The 17533-nt window shown below is 36.7% G+C and overlaps 1 protein-coding gene across 14 annotated transcripts in view; it reads left to right on the plus strand.

Moving 5' to 3' along the window:
• Positions 1–17533, plus strand: part of MYCBP2 (MYC binding protein 2) — a 273870-nt gene that overhangs the window by 220673 nt on the left and 35664 nt on the right. For all 14 annotated transcript variants that reach the window (XM_049700955.1, XM_049700957.1, XM_049700945.1 and 11 more), the window contains 7 exons: positions 5609–7252; positions 8225–8394; positions 9393–9637; positions 11621–11788; positions 13850–14007; positions 15180–15379; positions 16228–16377. In XM_049700955.1, coding sequence (XP_049556912.1) covers positions 5609–7252; positions 8225–8394; positions 9393–9637; positions 11621–11788; positions 13850–14007; positions 15180–15379; positions 16228–16377 — 2735 coding nt within the window. The remainder of the gene's footprint in view (positions 1–5608; positions 7253–8224; positions 8395–9392; positions 9638–11620; positions 11789–13849; positions 14008–15179; positions 15380–16227; positions 16378–17533) is intronic.

Consider the following 17533-nt stretch of genomic DNA (forward strand, 5'->3'; position numbering starts at 1 on the left):
GCAAGTGTTGTGTGAAATCACAGCTTACTGTACTTAGGCATTTAACAGTAACCTTTTGTAGACTGTCAAAAGATGTTTCTTTCATCTTATTCACTTTGAATCATACCTAGGAATCCAGTCTCTTTAAGTTTTGTAACATGTTGGAAAGACTTCAAGGATGATTTGGCTTCAAAACTTTTTCCAGGGGCTTCCCTGGTGGCGCAGTGGTTGAGAGTCCGCCTGCCGATGCAGGGGACGCGGGTTCGTGCCCCGGTCTGGGAAGATCCCACGTGCCGCGGAGCGGCTGAGGCCGTGAGCCATGGCCGTTGAGCCTGCGCGTCCGGAGCCTGTGCTCCGCAATGGGAGAGGCCACAACAGTGAGAGGCCCGCATACCAAAAAAAAAAAAAAAAAAAAAAAAAAAAACTTTTTCCAGGAGTTTGTCCTTAAACCTCTAACATCTTATCTAATAAGTGTCCATGTAGTTTTGTACATTTATGTTACGGGTGCTTTTAACTAAGATAGTATCTGATTTCCTGCTCCTGTGTCCTCCTGCTAAACCCAGTCTTCACAGATATTAGTGACCAAGCTACGAGACTGTATCCTTACATTGGCAGTTTGAATCGGCCTTGAATTCCAATCAAAAGCTGGCACTCTCCTAACTGACATTTTCAGTGAGAGTTGCAGAGTAAGTATTATATGAGATTGAAATAGCATAAGACCTCATTTTGCAGTTCCTGGTGCCTTTGAGTTTTACCCACTTTAAAAAGAAGAATGCTCAAAAATATTAAAATTTTAACATTTCTTTAACTTAGAGGAACGTGACTTGTTGGCATGTGTCTCCATCCCTCCATCCACTCCTACCATTCTCTCTTGAACCAACTACAGGGGTGTTTGCAGTTGTCCTTATCCACAGAAATTGCTCTATTCAGTTTTTGACTTTTGTTTTGCTAATTTCAACTGTCAGTTCTAAGATTTCATTTTACTTGCTCTGTTGGCAGTGTTTGACAGGATTGATCTTTCTCTTTTCCTTGAAACACCTTCTTCCTTTGCCTGCTGGATGTCTCCTACCTCAGCTCTTCATGTCCAATCTCTTTTCTACATCCTCGTCTATTCTGTATTCCTAGGACTGTCCGAGGGGTTTGGTCTCTTCTAGGCCTTGCTGCCTAAGTTGTCTTATCCAGGCATGGAGTATTGCCCAAAATCTGCGTGCTTGTTACTCTCAGGTTTATCACCGCTCCATCTAGGGTGTATTTGTTCATTGTCTCTCTCCTTTTACTGGAAGATAAGTTCCATAAGAGTAGGGACTTCATTTCTGTTCATCATCTTATGCTCAATTCCTAGGACAATGTCTGACACATAATACATACTCAGTACCTTATATGGAAGGATTCTTGGTTTTATGAATAGTTCATCTTTAATCTTGGCCATAATAATGAATCAGTCAACTATTACTTTTTCTGTTTTGAGAAAACTGTGTGTTGTATTCATTTTTTTAATTTCAGTAATGTTAAGAAAGCTGTCTCCTTATTACCTGAATTTATTTCAGCTCACTTGATTACATTTATTTTCATTGCCACGAGTTAAAATTTTAAATAGTGGATTTATTTTCAGATTTAGATAGAGATTTTTTTTTTAGCATACTGCTTTTGAAAGACCACTTTAAAGGTTCTGTTAATTTTTTGAAGAAAGATAATTTTTTTTTAATTTTAAGTACTTCATTTTCTGCATGGTGAATCATTAATGTGTCTAACATTTTCAGTGACTTGTAAATCTTTTTTGCTTTGTGTTGTGAGACTTTTTATAAACAGAATTTGATATCTCAGTAATAAGATTGACAAAACAAACACCAAATATTGGCATTAGCACTAACATTTTTTACTGAGGATGGACTCAGAAAAGTAGTTGACCATAAATGTCAACTTGGGTCCATTCTGAGATACATACTGGAAAAATTATAGTCATGTGTCCATACAGAAAAACAGGTGACAATAGGTTAAACTGTAAGTAACATCTCTTTATCTCCCACTATTTACAAAAAAAAATTACTTATAAACTTTCATTTATAAGTAAGTGAGCACCAAATTAAGGAAAACTGAGTTAAAGAAATATTAGTCTGAAAAGAAATGCTCAAATTTGATTTATCAGTGCTATGAATGTTATTTAACTTTTAGGCTAGCACATTTGGCGCTGTTGTTATTAGTCTAAATTAATTAATTTGACCTTTGTATTCAGTTTTTAATTTTAGAGAAATAATAAACTTGCTGGAAAATTTAGCAGAATATAAACTTTTGAATAAGTTAGCAGTCGCGCATACCATTTGAAATGCTTTGTTTCTGCTTGTGTTCTCTGCTAAATTTTTTTTCCATTGAATCTGTGCTGCTTCTTTGCCAATGTTTTCCACTGTAGAATCTCCATCTCGCAACCTTGCTTCTCGTGAGCGCATTTACAAAAATTATGGTGTAGCTGGGCCTGCCTCTGCTCTCTCATCTCTGTCTCACAAACTGAAGGGTGGGTATGCGTGCCTTCACGGATGGGCCATTCTTAATAAACCTAGGAGGTTTCAAGAAAGAAGTTTTAGTTCACCTCAGTCATTTTCATCTCATTCCATTTAAGATTAAAGTTTATAGTTTTATTTAAAACTTGATATTTTGGGGTAATTTGTGATGTATCTGTTCAATATTGTATTGATTATCCTAATTGATATGTCTGTTTACTATATGTAGGTTAAATAGAACTCTTGCTTAATTTCAAACCTATATGAGATATTAAATAAAATAAGTATGTAGAACTAAATGCCTTTGGGGAATTGTAACACCATTATTACCAGAGCGAGGTGGTACATGTGTAAGCCGTAAAGCACATTGTGATCTGTAAGAATAGAGTATCTCATGTGACAGGTTAGTCTTCAACTCATTTTTTCTGTTAGGTAATGTAAAAATCATTTTCCTGTTTTAGTTTTTTTATGAGAAACAGTTTGATAATTAAATTCTTTAGTTTACCTTACCTTTTCAGGGCTGTCCTGTCTGGCATGAGTCTTCCTTGTAGTATTTTCTTAGCTGCTTAGTTTTAATACTTTAAACTTAGAAATGTTTAAACTATTGACAATTGATAAAATGCCAGACGATTTTAAAATATGCTCTGATGTTATAAAATACTGTAGATAACCTAGTCACATATTTTTGTCTTAGTGTAATGTTTAATTAAACATTTAAAATCTTGTATTCCTAGAAATGAGTAAAACAGTTTTACATTTCTCCTTTGTACAGTTGACAGTGATACTATATAATATTGTAGTATAATTATAGAACCTGATCTCTGTAGTATATAGTCTTGTGTAACCTGATATATAGTATATACTATGGCATATCATATTACAGCAGAGTATTATATTATGATTATATTATAGGGTGGTATTATATAACCTTTTATTTATAATTTTGGCATAAAAATATGCAGGTTATTAATGATACCTAATATTTAATATTTTTACTAATCTGTTTGAATGTACTAAGTTTTTATCCTGTCCTGTATTATTTTTTCTTTAGAAACTTTTGAGATTAAAACGTGTCCATTATTGCTTAAACTTACATATGATAAACGTTAAACAAAATTAAGTGATGAATGTGAAAGTTTTTACGATCTAAAGCTTTTTAACAAATTGTGTTGATATTTATTGATACTTAAAGCAGCCACATGACCATTTTTAGTAATACTTACTGCACGCCTCAAAACTTTTGAAACCCAAATGAAGAAGATGAACATCAGTTAGTTAGTATGTGGGTTTACCACACTTAACTAACTTGACGTATTTGTTTTTTAAAAATATATGAAATATATTTTGGAAAAGTAAATTTTTTCAGCAGGATTTAATTGTAATCTGACATCTTGGGAAGAAATAATTTTGCATTATTTATGTGCCTAGACTCCAACAGGTATTCAGCTGTCACCACTTACAGATCTGAAAAAAATATTCACCATTACTTGAAGCATAGAGATAAGGTATACAGCTGCCCATACTCTCTGGCCCTCTCTATATAACAGACATTTTTGCTAGCGTATGACAGGTGGTGTACCTGATATTTGGAAGATTCAATTGTTTAGCCAGTCACAGTGGAGATTTCCTTTATGAGGAATTGTGCATCATTAATTACAAAGCAAACCTCTTTCAATTCACGAATTAATCTTGTATAGAGAGGGGTGCCAAATATTAAAGATTTACTGCTTATTTGTCTAGATTCAGCATTATGTATGGTTCAGCTCATGAAATAAATGTGATGATGAAGGCATTTCCAGCTGTCAGAGTAATAACGAAAGCTAGTGCTCCAGACATCAGTCACTCCAAATTAGTGGCCAGGACTAAGCTGTTGCTTGATTCTACCAAATACAGTACATTGGTTTATAAAATCTGACCCTCACACAACAATGGCTACTGTCGCCTCTGCCCTGTGGCCATGGGAGCCATAAAAGTAAAAAGTGAGTTTTCAGAGAATCTGAAGATTTGTGACTAGCAGAAGGGAAGGAAACTAAGAAAATAGGAATTTGTTTGCTCATTTAACAAAAACACTTACTATGCTGACACTTACTATGCTGACCCATTCTTGACATTACATCAGTGGAGTGTAGTAATGAGCAAAAATACCAGCCCTTGCAGGCCTTCCGTGAGGAGGCAGATGCCATGGCAAAGCTCTCTTGACGTATAGGTAACTAGGCTGTGACTCTGCACACACACACACACTGCAAGCAAGCCGCAAAACACGTTTCTACTTTATCCACATTTGTTCATATCCCTGTAAAAAGGAACAAGAAAGAACTACAATGTAACCAGAGTCATCTCAATTTACTAAGTATCCTTTTTCAAAACATATAAATGCTTCTAGCAAGGTTTATGGATTTTCAGTTTTTCATGTCACTTGAATCACTTCAGTCAGGTTGCTTTCCTCCTAACCAATGAACTAGTATCACTTGCACTGAGGGTAGAAGTTTTGATTTTAGGGAGGAAAGATAATCTTGAAGGTTGTACCACGGATTGACAGCAAAGACGACCTGACTCTAATGCCTCAAAGGAAAGCATGAAGTAGTAGGAAGGAGAGACACTGAATGAGGGCCAGGATGCCAAAAACAAGTGGTGCTCATGTAGAAACATCTAATGCTTTGCCTAGGAAAGAGCGAGATTATTTTTCTTTTTATCCTTTTTGTTTCTGTTATTCCCCTGACTCCTTGTTGAAAGGCCCCGGAATTCAGGCTTGTAATTCTAATTCTGAGGATCCCACCATTTTTCTTCATCAAGCTCTGAGTTCTAACCAGCTAAACTTATGAACTAAGCTTTTAGAACATAACCTCTTTACAGATAACACACTGCCTGCATTACCTGTAATTAAATAATAGCTTTAGGGCATTCATACATTAATTATAAATTATTCTAATCCAAACATTAGAATATTAGAATTATAAAATGATGTGATCGAAATTTGACGAGAATTCCCCCTTTTTTCTTTATTCTTGAAGTACTTTTGTCTGTGACAAGCAATACAAATTTTTTTAGCTATGTTTTTAATTTCATTGTTTAGTGTAAATCATCAGTAAGTTATAATTATATTAACAAGTTTCACTATGAAATGGACCATACAGGTGACCGAGGGACTATCTCAACATCTTCTAGACCCGTCTGTACATCAGGAAAATCAGAACTGTCCTCCAAACACAGCAGAACACTGAAACCCGATGGACGTATGAGCCGGACTACCGCTGACCAGAAGAAGCAGAGGGGTACGGAAGGGCTGTCGGCTAGTGAATCTCTCATGTTGAAATCCGACGCTGCAAAGTTGAGGTCAGATTCTCACAGTAGGTCATTATCCCCCAACCATAACACCTTGCAGACACTAAAATCTGATGGGAAGATGTCTTCTAGCTTCAGAGCCGAATCCCCAGGACCAGGTTCTCGGTCATCATCTCCTAAGCCAAAGACCCTCCCAGCCAGCAGGTCTGGCACATCCAGTGCTAGCTCTACACGTTCCTCCTCGCCTCATGATAAAAGTCTACCTCAGAAAAGCGCTGCTCCTGTTAAGACGAGACTGGATCCTCCTCGGGAACGTTCCAAATCGGACTCTTACACCCTTGATCCAGATACCCTCCGCAAGAAGAAAATGCCCCTCACAGAGCCATTAAGGGGACGATCAACATCACCGAAACCAAAACCAGTACCAAAGGATTCTAAAGACTCCCCTGGATCCGAAAATAGAGCTCCTTCTCCCCACGTGGTACAAGAAAACCTCCACAGTGAGGTGGTTGAAGTCTGCACTTCAAGTACTTTAAAAACGAATAGCCTAACAGACAGCACCTGTGATGAAAGCAGTGAGCTTAAGAGTGTGGATGAAGGTCCGAATAAAGTTCATTTCAGCATAGGAAAAGCACCACTGAAAGATGAACAGGAAACGAGAGCATCCCCCAAAACAAGTCGGAAATGTGCTAATAGGCACACCAGGCCCAAGAAGGAAAAATCTAGCTTCCTCTTCAAAGGAGATGGATCCAAACCTTTAGAGCCAGCCAAGCAAGCCATGTCCCCTTCCGTGGCTGAGTGTGCCAGAGCCGTCTTTGCCTCTTTCCTGTGGCACGAAGGCATAGTACACGATGCAATGGCTTGTTCTTCTTTCTTAAAATTTAATCCTGAACTTTCCAAAGAACATGCTCCTATAAGAAGTAGTTTAAGCAGCCAGCAGCCTTCAGAAGAAAAGGAAACCAAATTAAAAAATAGACACTCATTAGAAATATCATCTGCACTGAATATGTTTAATATTGCACCTCATGGACCAGATATATCTAAAATGGGTAGTATCAACAAAAATAAGGTATTGTCTATGCTTAAGGAACCTCCTCTGCATGAAAAATGTGAAGACGGGAAAACCGAGGCCACTTTTGAAATGTCCATGCATCACCCAATGAAGTCTAAGTCTCCTCTTCCCCTGACTCTGCAACATTTAGTGGCTTTTTGGGAAGACATCTCTTTGGCTACTATCAAAGCAGCTTCCCAGAATATGATTTTTCCAAGTCCTGGTTCTTGTGCAGTCCTTAAAAAGAAAGAGTGTGAGAAAGAGAACAAAAAGGCCAAAAAAGAAAAAAAGAAAAAGGAAAAGACAGAAGTTCGGCCCAGAGGTAATTTGTTTGGTGAAATGGCCCAGCTGGCGGTAGGAGGACCAGAGAAAGACACCATCTGTGAGCTCTGTGGAGAGTCACATCCATACCCAGTGACATACCACATGAGACAGGCTCACCCAGGTAAGTGATGTTATTGAATATATGTAAGTACTTTGTGTAGAAAAACAAATTAGGTCACTTTGACTTAAGCGGTTCCATGAATTATGTTAAAGTACAGGGAAACGTTTGCCCAGAATTTATAGTGTCTTACAATGTAATTTTTAAAGTGCTTTATCAATACAGTATAGGGTTCATGAAAAATAGGTAAAGAAATCTAATAGTATGGTGGTAAGGCAGTCTAGTACTATTTCATTTTAATGTATCACATTCTAAGATATTGTTAACTTTTTAAATATTTTATGTGTTACCCAAGGGATGCTGTTAAGGTGTCTCACACAATAGAAATAAGGACGTGTCCATTCACACAATAGAAATAAGGACATGTCCATACACACAGGAAAGATTGCAACATTAGGTCTCCTTTGATTGTATTGTTTTCCTGTCCAGAATTGCAAATTCAATTAGATTATACTGATTTCTTTGGGCTTACTGTGGAAGAGATATTAACTGTTTCATCAGAAGACAGTTTTATGTTTTAGGTAAATGTAACGATTTCTGTAACAATTAATATTCCAAAATTCACTTATGGATTTGGGTAAATGTTTTTCTCTTCCTACATATTACACTGCAACCTTTTGTAAAATACATGATTTGTAAAATATATTATTCTCACAGAGTGTTTTATACCTAATACCTGTCTTCTCCAGTTTTTTTAGCGTACTTAAGTAAATCTAAATGTACCCATATCTTAACAGTTCTTCTCATCTGCCTGTATAGAGTATCGTCAGTATTTTAGGCATCGTTTACTTGATTACTTTTGGTTACACCTGCAATTTTGCTGATATAATTAACAGCCCAGGTGGCGGTTAGATATTTGCTTCAGTATTTTGCTTACTTTGAGAAGGAAAAGCCATCATTTATGTACAGGTGACAAGGAGCAAACTATTAAGGACACTTAAAGTGTTAAATTTTTATTTATGTTCTTACTTCAAGGTTGTGGCCGGTATGCTGGTGGACAAGGTTACAATAGCATTGGGCATTTTTGTGGAGGATGGGCTGGTAACTGTGGTGATGGTGGCATAGGGGGAAGCACGTGGTACCTGGTGTGTGATCGCTGTAGAGAAAAATACCTCCGTGAAAAACAGGCTGCTGCAAGGGAGAAGGTATTTTTATTTTGTTCTGGCTGTGCTGTTAGTGATAAGGATAAATCTTATAAAAGTCTCTTTTTATGATCATATTATCAGACAACTCCACATAATTGATATTAAAGATCAGCCTTCATAACAGGAATAATATATAAATTTAATTTATGTACCAGGTCAGCTGTTTTTAATTACAAAAACAAATTATATCTTGGGATAACACAAAAACAACTCTCCTGTAGCATACATACCTTATTGACAGATGTTTACTGCGTAATTTTGTATTATTAATTTGTCTGCTATTCTACACATGTATATAGGTTTCCCTCTTCACCTTTATCTCTCTTAACTTTCTCTTTTTCCTTTTCTTTTTCTACTCTTTATCTCCTCTCTCTTTTTCTTAATCCTTAATTACGTTGAGGACTCTGGAAAGTCAGGATCATTCACACTAGTGACACACCTAGCTAAAAATATTTGCCAAATATACACACACACGCACGCACACACAGATTATTTACTCTTTATTTTTATTTATTTTTATTTTTTTGCGGTATGCGGGCCTCTCACTGCTGTGGCCTCTCCCGTTGCGGAGCACAGGCTCTGGACGCGCAGGCTCAGCGGCCATGGCTCATGGGCCCAGCTGCTCCGCAGCATGTGGGATCTTCCCAGACCGGGTCACGAACCCGTGTCCCCTGCATCGGCAGGTGGACTCTCAACCACTCTGCCACCAGGGAAGCCCCTATTTACTCTTTTATTTAGATAACTACATTTAGATTTTACTACTTAGGTTTTTTAACTTTCCCAAGGAAAGAGAAAAATGTAGTTTGCATTTGATACAAATTAGTTTTAATAAGTTCAGGAGAAGCATGAGGTGAATGTTGTTTTTGGGAATCACTATTATGATTTTAAAGCAGTTCTACAGTGTTGAATAATTTTTATTGGAAACTCGAAATATTTAGGTTAAGAAATTTAAAATTTGAGTATACGTAGGAAAAGATCCGTACAAATTTCCTTTCCAGGTCAAACAGTCTAGGAGGAAGCCAATGCAAGTCAAGACGCCTCGTGCCTTGCCCACTATGGAAGCTCACCAAGTGATTAAAGCCAACGCCCTCTTCCTGCTGTCCCTGAGCAGCGCGGCCGAACCAAGCATTCTGTGTTACCATCCTACAAAGCCATTCCAGTCTCAACTTCCCAGCGTGAAAGAGGGCATTTCTGAGGATCTTCCGGTTAAAATGCCTTGTCTCTACCTGCAGACATTAGCTAGGTAATATCAGTCGGCTGTTGTTTTTTTAAATCACTTTGGATTAACAGCTACTGTTTAATATCATGCCCTGAATTTCCACACTACAGTACATATTGTATACAGTAAAGTGACCTCCAGGAATTTATTTTCTGAGTTGCCTTAACTCAGAAATATGACTGGTAGAGGTATAAACTTTAGAGTAGTAGGTATTTGAAAAAATATGTAAATACTATGTTGATTTGTATTATTATTAATACACAGTATGTCTTAGTAAGACTTCAGCTATCTTTTACTCTTTGGTAGGCAGACGTCAGTGTGTTAATAGTGGGAAATGCTAAAATGGAAATAAACCGATATTTGCTATCCAAAATCTTTCATTTTTCAAATTATTAATTCTGTTAGCGTTTAAATGTTGGTTAGCTGAGTACCAGCTTTGTGTTACACTAAGATGAATATAATAAAATCCTGACTTCGTGTGTTCACACTCTGGTGGAGACAGATATGTAAAGGAAACATTTAAAATGTTACATGAGGAGCACTTATGATAGAAGTGTGTATAGAATACTGTCATAGCATAAAAGGTAGAGAGTACATGAATCTTGCCAAGGAAATAAGGAAAGGTTTCCCAGAGGATCTGACATTTTAGCAGTCTTGAAGGATAACTAGAAATCAATCAAGCAGGAAATGAGAGGAAAGCAATTCCTGACATAAACCACACATGTGAGGACACAAATGAAATAGCATTACCCATTTAAGGAATACAGGCTTATTAAAGTATTGGTTACCAGGAGAAATATATGAAGTGTTGTTTCCCAAGACCAGGTAATGCGTGGCTCTGTAGCCCATGCTAAGGTTGGATTTTATCCCACAGAGGAAACAGTGGATAAAGAAGAATTTTAAACAAGGAAATGCGTGAACTGGTTTGCAGTTGGAAGATCACTCTGCTGCTAATGTGGAAACTGGATCAAAGGGCATAAGTGAAGATGGAGAAAAGCCTGTTAACAGTGTACTGTTTTTCCTATATTGGGCTTTGCTGGTGCAACCCATATGTTCATGCATTGTACACTGATACTCTAAAACAGCCTTTCATAGGCCAAATTCAGATTTTTTTCATCAGCTGACAAATGAAGATTTCTAGAAATTGCCTGCTGCCGTGGCTTACTAACCAACAGTTCCATTTTGAGAAGCAGAGTTATGTAGTTTGTTTGTTTTTGTACTTATTATTCAGTAAAACGAGTGGGAAACAAAAATGAAAATGTGAGACTAAGTACATTTGGGACTGCGGAGGAAATCATCAGGAATGCCGAGTACAGCAAGCCTTCAGCTTCAGTCACCTGTTTACTGTACTTAGGCTAGTACCTCTCTGTTCCAGTTTGAAAAGGATAGAATCAAATGGTAAAGCATGTAAAAAATGCTGGCATACTCTAATTATGGATTTTATATTTTTAGCCCTATGGGGAATCGATATCCCTCTAACCCATGGAACATTTCATATATCTAATCTTTTTCAAATTTCACTCTTAAAAAAAAAAAAACGGTCACCGCCTGTGCTTTAGTGGTCCATGCAAGAAATGTCATGAGCCTGAAGCAAGGCAGTGATGATGGGGAACAAGAAGGGGAATAGTGAGAGGGAACCTGGTATCCACAGGCCTAAGTAACTGGTCGTGGTCGAGGGCTGAGCCTGCTGTGACACCGAGATACTTCAGTGTAAGGCACCTGGATAGCTGGTGGGATCACTCACTAAAGCTAGAAGATGGAAAAGTTCTAAAAAGCAAAGAAAATAAATTCAATTTTAGATTTGAAATGTTTATGGTACCAGGAATATCTATGTGTGAAATTATCAGACTTTTATCTCCTTTGGCTTACATCTACAACTCTTTTAGTACTTTAATCCTCAGTTACAGACTTAATGAGTTGCTTTTACTTTTATGAAGGAGATTAAAAATAGAAAGTTATCTGTATTGCCATCATACTTTTTAAGTTATTGGGTTTAATTTAATGCAGGCATCATCATGAAAATTTTGTGGGTTATCAAGATGACAACCTATTCCAGGATGAGATGAGATACCTGCGTTCAACATCTGTACCTGCCCCGTACATATCAGTAACTCCTGATGCGAGTCCTAATGTATTTGAAGAGCCAGAGAGCAACATGAAGTCCATGCCACCCAGGTATTTGAGTCATTGTCTTTCTGGTGAGTCCAGTGTTTGGTGGAAGAAAGACTGTAAGCTAGAAGAGAATGCTCTAGAAGTTCTTTCATATATACCTCCATCTCGGGAAGGAAGTTGTGTCAACTCTGCTAACTGTTAGAGCAGTAAGAAAAAGCATGCATTCATGAATCAGGTAAGGTCCTTGACAGCAGAGGCAGATCCGGTTGGAGAGAAAAGATCAACTAGTGAAGTAATAAAGGATTCCATTTCCATTGTGTATTATATCATTTAATGCTGTAGTAAATCAGACTAGAGAAAGGTCACTTTGAGGCAGTACTTAGAGAAGGTTTCATGGGAGAAGTAGCACTAAAAGTAGATCTTGAGCTTCTTGGATTATTACTTGCACTGCTCCCCCCCACCCCGGCCCCACCCTACCCCCTTATAGTATCAGAGTAAAGGGCTTCTTGAAAACTGAAGAGAAGCATATATATATATATATATATATATATATATATATATATATATATATATAATGCAGAAGGAAGCAGGGTACCACTGAGAGTTTTTAGAGGAGGAAAGACATGGTACAAATGCAGAAATAGTCTCACAGTTGTCAACTGAGAAGCTGAACATTTTAATCAAAGATTTCAGCTGTGTGTGTGGAACCCGATTGTGTTGGCAATGGTTGTTAAAGACAGATGGGTAAAGGAAATATTTTGGAGGAAAAATCAGTGTGACTTGTTGAGTGACTGGATAATGAAAAGGATCAGTTTAGGATAGAATCAAGAGTTCAGGCATGAGTAACTGTGAACATGATGTCAGTAGAAAGGAAACCTTTGGGTTTTCTTGTGTTGCTTCAGTTTCTTCACAAGCTTGATCAAAAATTTTATAAGAACAAGTCATTATTTTTTAGGTTGTACAACAATTTTTTACATTGATAGATAAAACTTCCTCTAAAAGCAGAAAAGATGTCTTGTGCTTTATAGTAACACCATATAGAAAGTGAATTAAATTAACATATCCCTATATTCTGGTCATTCTGGAGCCAAACAGCGGAAACTGACATCCAGGCACCTTTACCCCAGTTAGTTATGTGCAACATTTATCATCTGTTCAAACGAGATGTGCACACACTTCAGCAGTGAGGAAAGAAAATGGCCAGGGCGTTAGCCACTTACTAGAAAGTATATAAGCTTTACTGAGGGACATAGGATTTTAAACCTGGCTTGAATGATGGAAAAGAAACAATTCTAGAACTCAGGGTGAGAGCGAAAATAGCCCAATATGGAATGAGGTGACAGAGAAAAGAATACATGAAAAGAATAGTTTATAAATTTGCCTTAGAAAGTAAAGAAAGGTATTTCTCTTTTTTATAAAATGTCTCAATAAAGGAAATTATATAACCATCTTAATACTTTTTCAAGTGTTTTTTAATGCTGCTATAGTAAATAGAAAATTGTTGGTTTCCTAAAGCCCACATGAAAACCATTGAGTTCTCATATGGATGTAAGTATAATATAACTGACACTGGAATTCAGTTTGTCACCTCTCAGTACACTTTGGTGCAGCCGTGCTCTGGATAGGGCTTTGGGCAGCACCCCCAAAGAATGAGAAACCTCATAGAACACTCAGCGCCAAAGGAAAATTGCGTCCTTTCACTTTCCATTTTATTAGGTCTCTGTATGTACATATCCATTTTCTTTCTATTCAGTGCTGTTATGAATATATCTGCCTGATTTTCCTGAATATCATGACACACGTCTTCCACCACGGTGCTTTTGATTCTGAAAGGAGCTTAGAACATTTGAAGCCTTTTCTTCTTTTTCATTTGAAATGCAAAGTAGATTTAAGAAAACTAAAAGTTTTAAGATGCAGTTCTGAAATCAGTCAAAATGTGGCTACATTTGGAAAGATCAAAGTATGATTTAGAGAGGGATTATCAAGTTGGCTTTGAATTTGTATTCTTCCACATGAAATACGGGTTCCCGTATTTGACTACACTGTTAAAAACTAAATAAATATAGTTGTCACGTCATTCACTTTTTCTCTTGAGTTTTTATCTGTCATCTGTTCTATCTGCAGTTTGGAAACCAGTCCCATAACTGATACTGATCTTGCCAAGAGAACTGTCTTCCAAAGATCATACTCAGTTGTTGCTTCTGAATATGATAAACAACACTCCATTTTACCTGCACGAGTTAAAGCCATTCCTAGAAGAAGAGTTAACAGTGGAGACACTGGTAAGTATAAAATAAAAAAAGATTGAGTGATCCAAATGGTTTTATTTGTAGATATTTTTTAAAATCTATTTTTTTTAATTTATTTTATTTATTTATTTATTTATTTTTGTGGTACGCGGGCCTCTCACTGTTGTGCCCTCTCCTGTTGCGGAGCACAGGCTCCGGACGCGCAGACTCAGCGGCCATGGTTTACAGGCCTAGCCACTCTGCGGCATGTGGGATCTTCCTGGACCGGGGCACGAACCCGCGTCCCCTGCATCAGCAGGCAGACTCTCAACCACTGCGCCACCAGGGAAGCCCTAAAATCTAATTTTTGAAGGCAGAGGAATGGATTAATTTTAAATTGTGGTAGACATTCCTTTTATGTGACTTAGCCATAAATGTGCCTCTCTAAATTTCACATCTCAGTTGGAAGAGACACCCAGAGATCATCCAGTGTTATTTAAGAATAAATTGACCTTTAAAGTGCATTACTTGTTAGATATCTAAGCCAAATATTGCTACCATTCTCCCTTCCACTAAGCTTCAGTGAACCAGCAGTTTCAATGACTTAACACTTTCACAGTGATCTTCCCACTCGCAATAGAAGCTTTTAACTCCTGTAGCTACTACCACTCCAATAGATAATAAAAACTGGGGATATGGCTAGCTCTTAATCAGTAAAAATGTTAGATAATCTGGACCAATTGGTATCAACAGCCTCAAACTAGGGCTGATTGATTCTGTCTCAAGAATAAAGAGGAAAAAAAGGATAATGTGTTAATGATTTATCAGGCCGACCACTTACTAAATGAAGATCTGACCTAATATTTATAGGTAAATAATTATGTATCTTATTGAAGATCTTCAAGGAAAATATTATTGAGGATAAATCAAATATTAATGATTTATAGGTTCATTCAACAACTATTTTTGAGCTCTTATTGAAGTAACATTTGTTATAAAGCAGTCCTGTAGAAAATGATGGGGATAAGATGTAGATTCCATTTAGGGAGAAAATAAATCACTTCGTGTGGACTTTAGATTCAGACCTGCAAAAATAAAAACAAAAAAACTGCAAAGACTCTAAAGTGAATAAGCTAGATACTATTCATTAATATCACCTTAAATACGTTTATCATATGTATTACCTATAAAAGTTAATAATTTTCTTTTTTTTTTCCTTTAAATAGAAGTTGGTTCTTCCCTCTTGCGACATCCATCTCCTGAGCTTTCCCGGCTAATCTCAGCCCACAGCTCTCTTTCCAAAGGAGAACGAAATTTCCAGTGGCCAGTTTTAGCCTTTGTTATACAGCATCATGATCTGGAAGGTCTTGAAATAGCAATGAAACAGGCCTTAAGGAAATCTGCTTGTCGAGTTTTTGCTATGGAGGTAAGAATACATTAATAGGATTATTGATTCATTCATCATACAGTTCATGTGATGATTCTATTTAATGATGTACTTTTCTACCAAACAGAAATTGTGACAAGTTAAGAGACTTCAGTGAATAGAAAATACCATGTTCACAATAAAATTAAACTCAAGTTTATGAATAGAAATGAATTTAGAGTTTCATAGTTAAGTGCTCTAAAAAACTTTATTTCTGCATTGCTTCATTATTTGAATCCTGATAATATCTTTTTAAAAAAGCTTTTTGTAATCACAGAGTCTTTTCAGTTAGAATAATCCTGCAAAGGGGATGAAAAGTGCGCTTTTGAGTTGTAAATTTAACAGTAATAACTTATTTGAGTCTCTGGAAATGGACTACTATATATCATAGACTTGTATATAATAAATTTTTTTCTTTATCATGGGTAGGAGGTAACCTGCCATTTCATCAGTGGGAGCAATATGAGTATATTTAAGTAAATGGTAGCTTGTGTAGAACTTAAGAAGCATTCTGTGTTGATCCTGAATGCAAGTTGGAAAAAAAATGTGCACGGGTAAATTAATATGAAGACAAATTTTTGAAATAAAAAGTATTTTGGGAAAGTATTTTGGTATTGCATTTCATAGGTATTATTTTCCCTATTATTATTAATTTTTTAATTAGGCCCAAAATTATTGACTGTGTAAGTTCAGTGTACTTTCAGTGAAATGAAGATCAGACTTCCTAGTATCTTGCCTTAAAAGACTTAGTCCAGGAAGGTTCTTTGTTTCCGAACAAGAAAAGTTCTGCTATGTTCACTCGTATATTTTCTTTTTATCTTGGACTTATTTAACCATCATTTATTCAGGCTTTCAACTGGCTTCTGTGTAATGTCATCCAAACAACTTCTCTCCATGATATTCTGTGGCATTTTGTGGCATCACTGACTCCTGCTCCAGTGGAACCAGAAGAAGAAGAAGATGAGGAAAATAAAACAAACAAAGAAAATGCAGAACAAGTAAGTGAGGTTCTTGGTTTTTTTAATTGTCCATATTTTTATAGAAGAGTAGAACTACTTTCAGATAGTGCAGTAATTTTCATGAGGTCATTCACAGATTATATAACCTAAAGGCAGGAATAAAATTTCAGTGCTATGAGCAACATATTAACTATGCTGAGTGAAAGTCTTCTGTCTCCAAAAACGCTGTCAGTCAATTCTGATTTCTCCCTAGCCATCACTGTCTCGAAGCAGTCAACTGCAAGATAAACACTGTCACAGTGCAGTATAAGACAGATAAACAGGGCAACATTATTACAGAGAAGATCAGTCTACTTTACAACATTACTGTACAGTACAGAGAGTGAAAATGATACTGTGTAGGGACATGAAATTCAAAAACCTTTGGCTAGAAGGGACTTGTATTTTATAGGAGGCAGGCTGTATCATGGAAAAGCATTCAACTTGGACCCTGGAAGCCTGGATTCCAGCCCCATTTCCACCTCTGTAGCTGTGACTTGTGGGCCTCATTTCTATTTCTAGAATAAAAAAGTAGAGGACTAAATCCTCCATTTAAAAGACTGTCAGAATAGGCAGAAAAAAACAAAAGCTAGATACTGTTTATAAGCATCACATCTAAAACATAAGGATAGAGGAAGATTAAAAGTAGAAAAAGATATACTGGGTAAATATCAACCAAAATTAGCTAGTTGAACATCAGAAAAATACAGACTTCAAGACATAATTATTAGTAGGGATAAAGAGGCTTTCTACAAAATGATAAGAGTAGCTCTGTGTAGTTAATGTAGGTTTGTAGTTAATAATATAGCCTTTAAAGAAGTAAAAATCAACAGAGCTGCAAGTAAAAACAGAAAAAAACCACAATTACAATGTGAGATTATCAGGCATTCACGAGAGCTGTCTACTCCTGTGTAACAAACCGCCCCAAAACCCAGTGGATGAAAACGCTTGCTTATTGGCTTACAGCTCTGTGGGTCAGCAATTTGGGTGAGGCTCAACTGAAGGGAACGGCTCATTTCTGCTAGTAGACTAGTGAGTACACTGGACTTGATACTCATATGTGGCATTTATTTGTTTGGTGATTTTATTTATAGGTGACCCTATCATTTTTTCCTTTAAAATAATACAAACATAATTAGTTAATCTTAACGGATGC

Source organism: Orcinus orca, chromosome 18, assembly GCF_937001465.1.
Source record: "Orcinus orca chromosome 18, mOrcOrc1.1, whole genome shotgun sequence".
NCBI lineage: Eukaryota > Metazoa > Chordata > Mammalia > Artiodactyla > Delphinidae > Orcinus > Orcinus orca.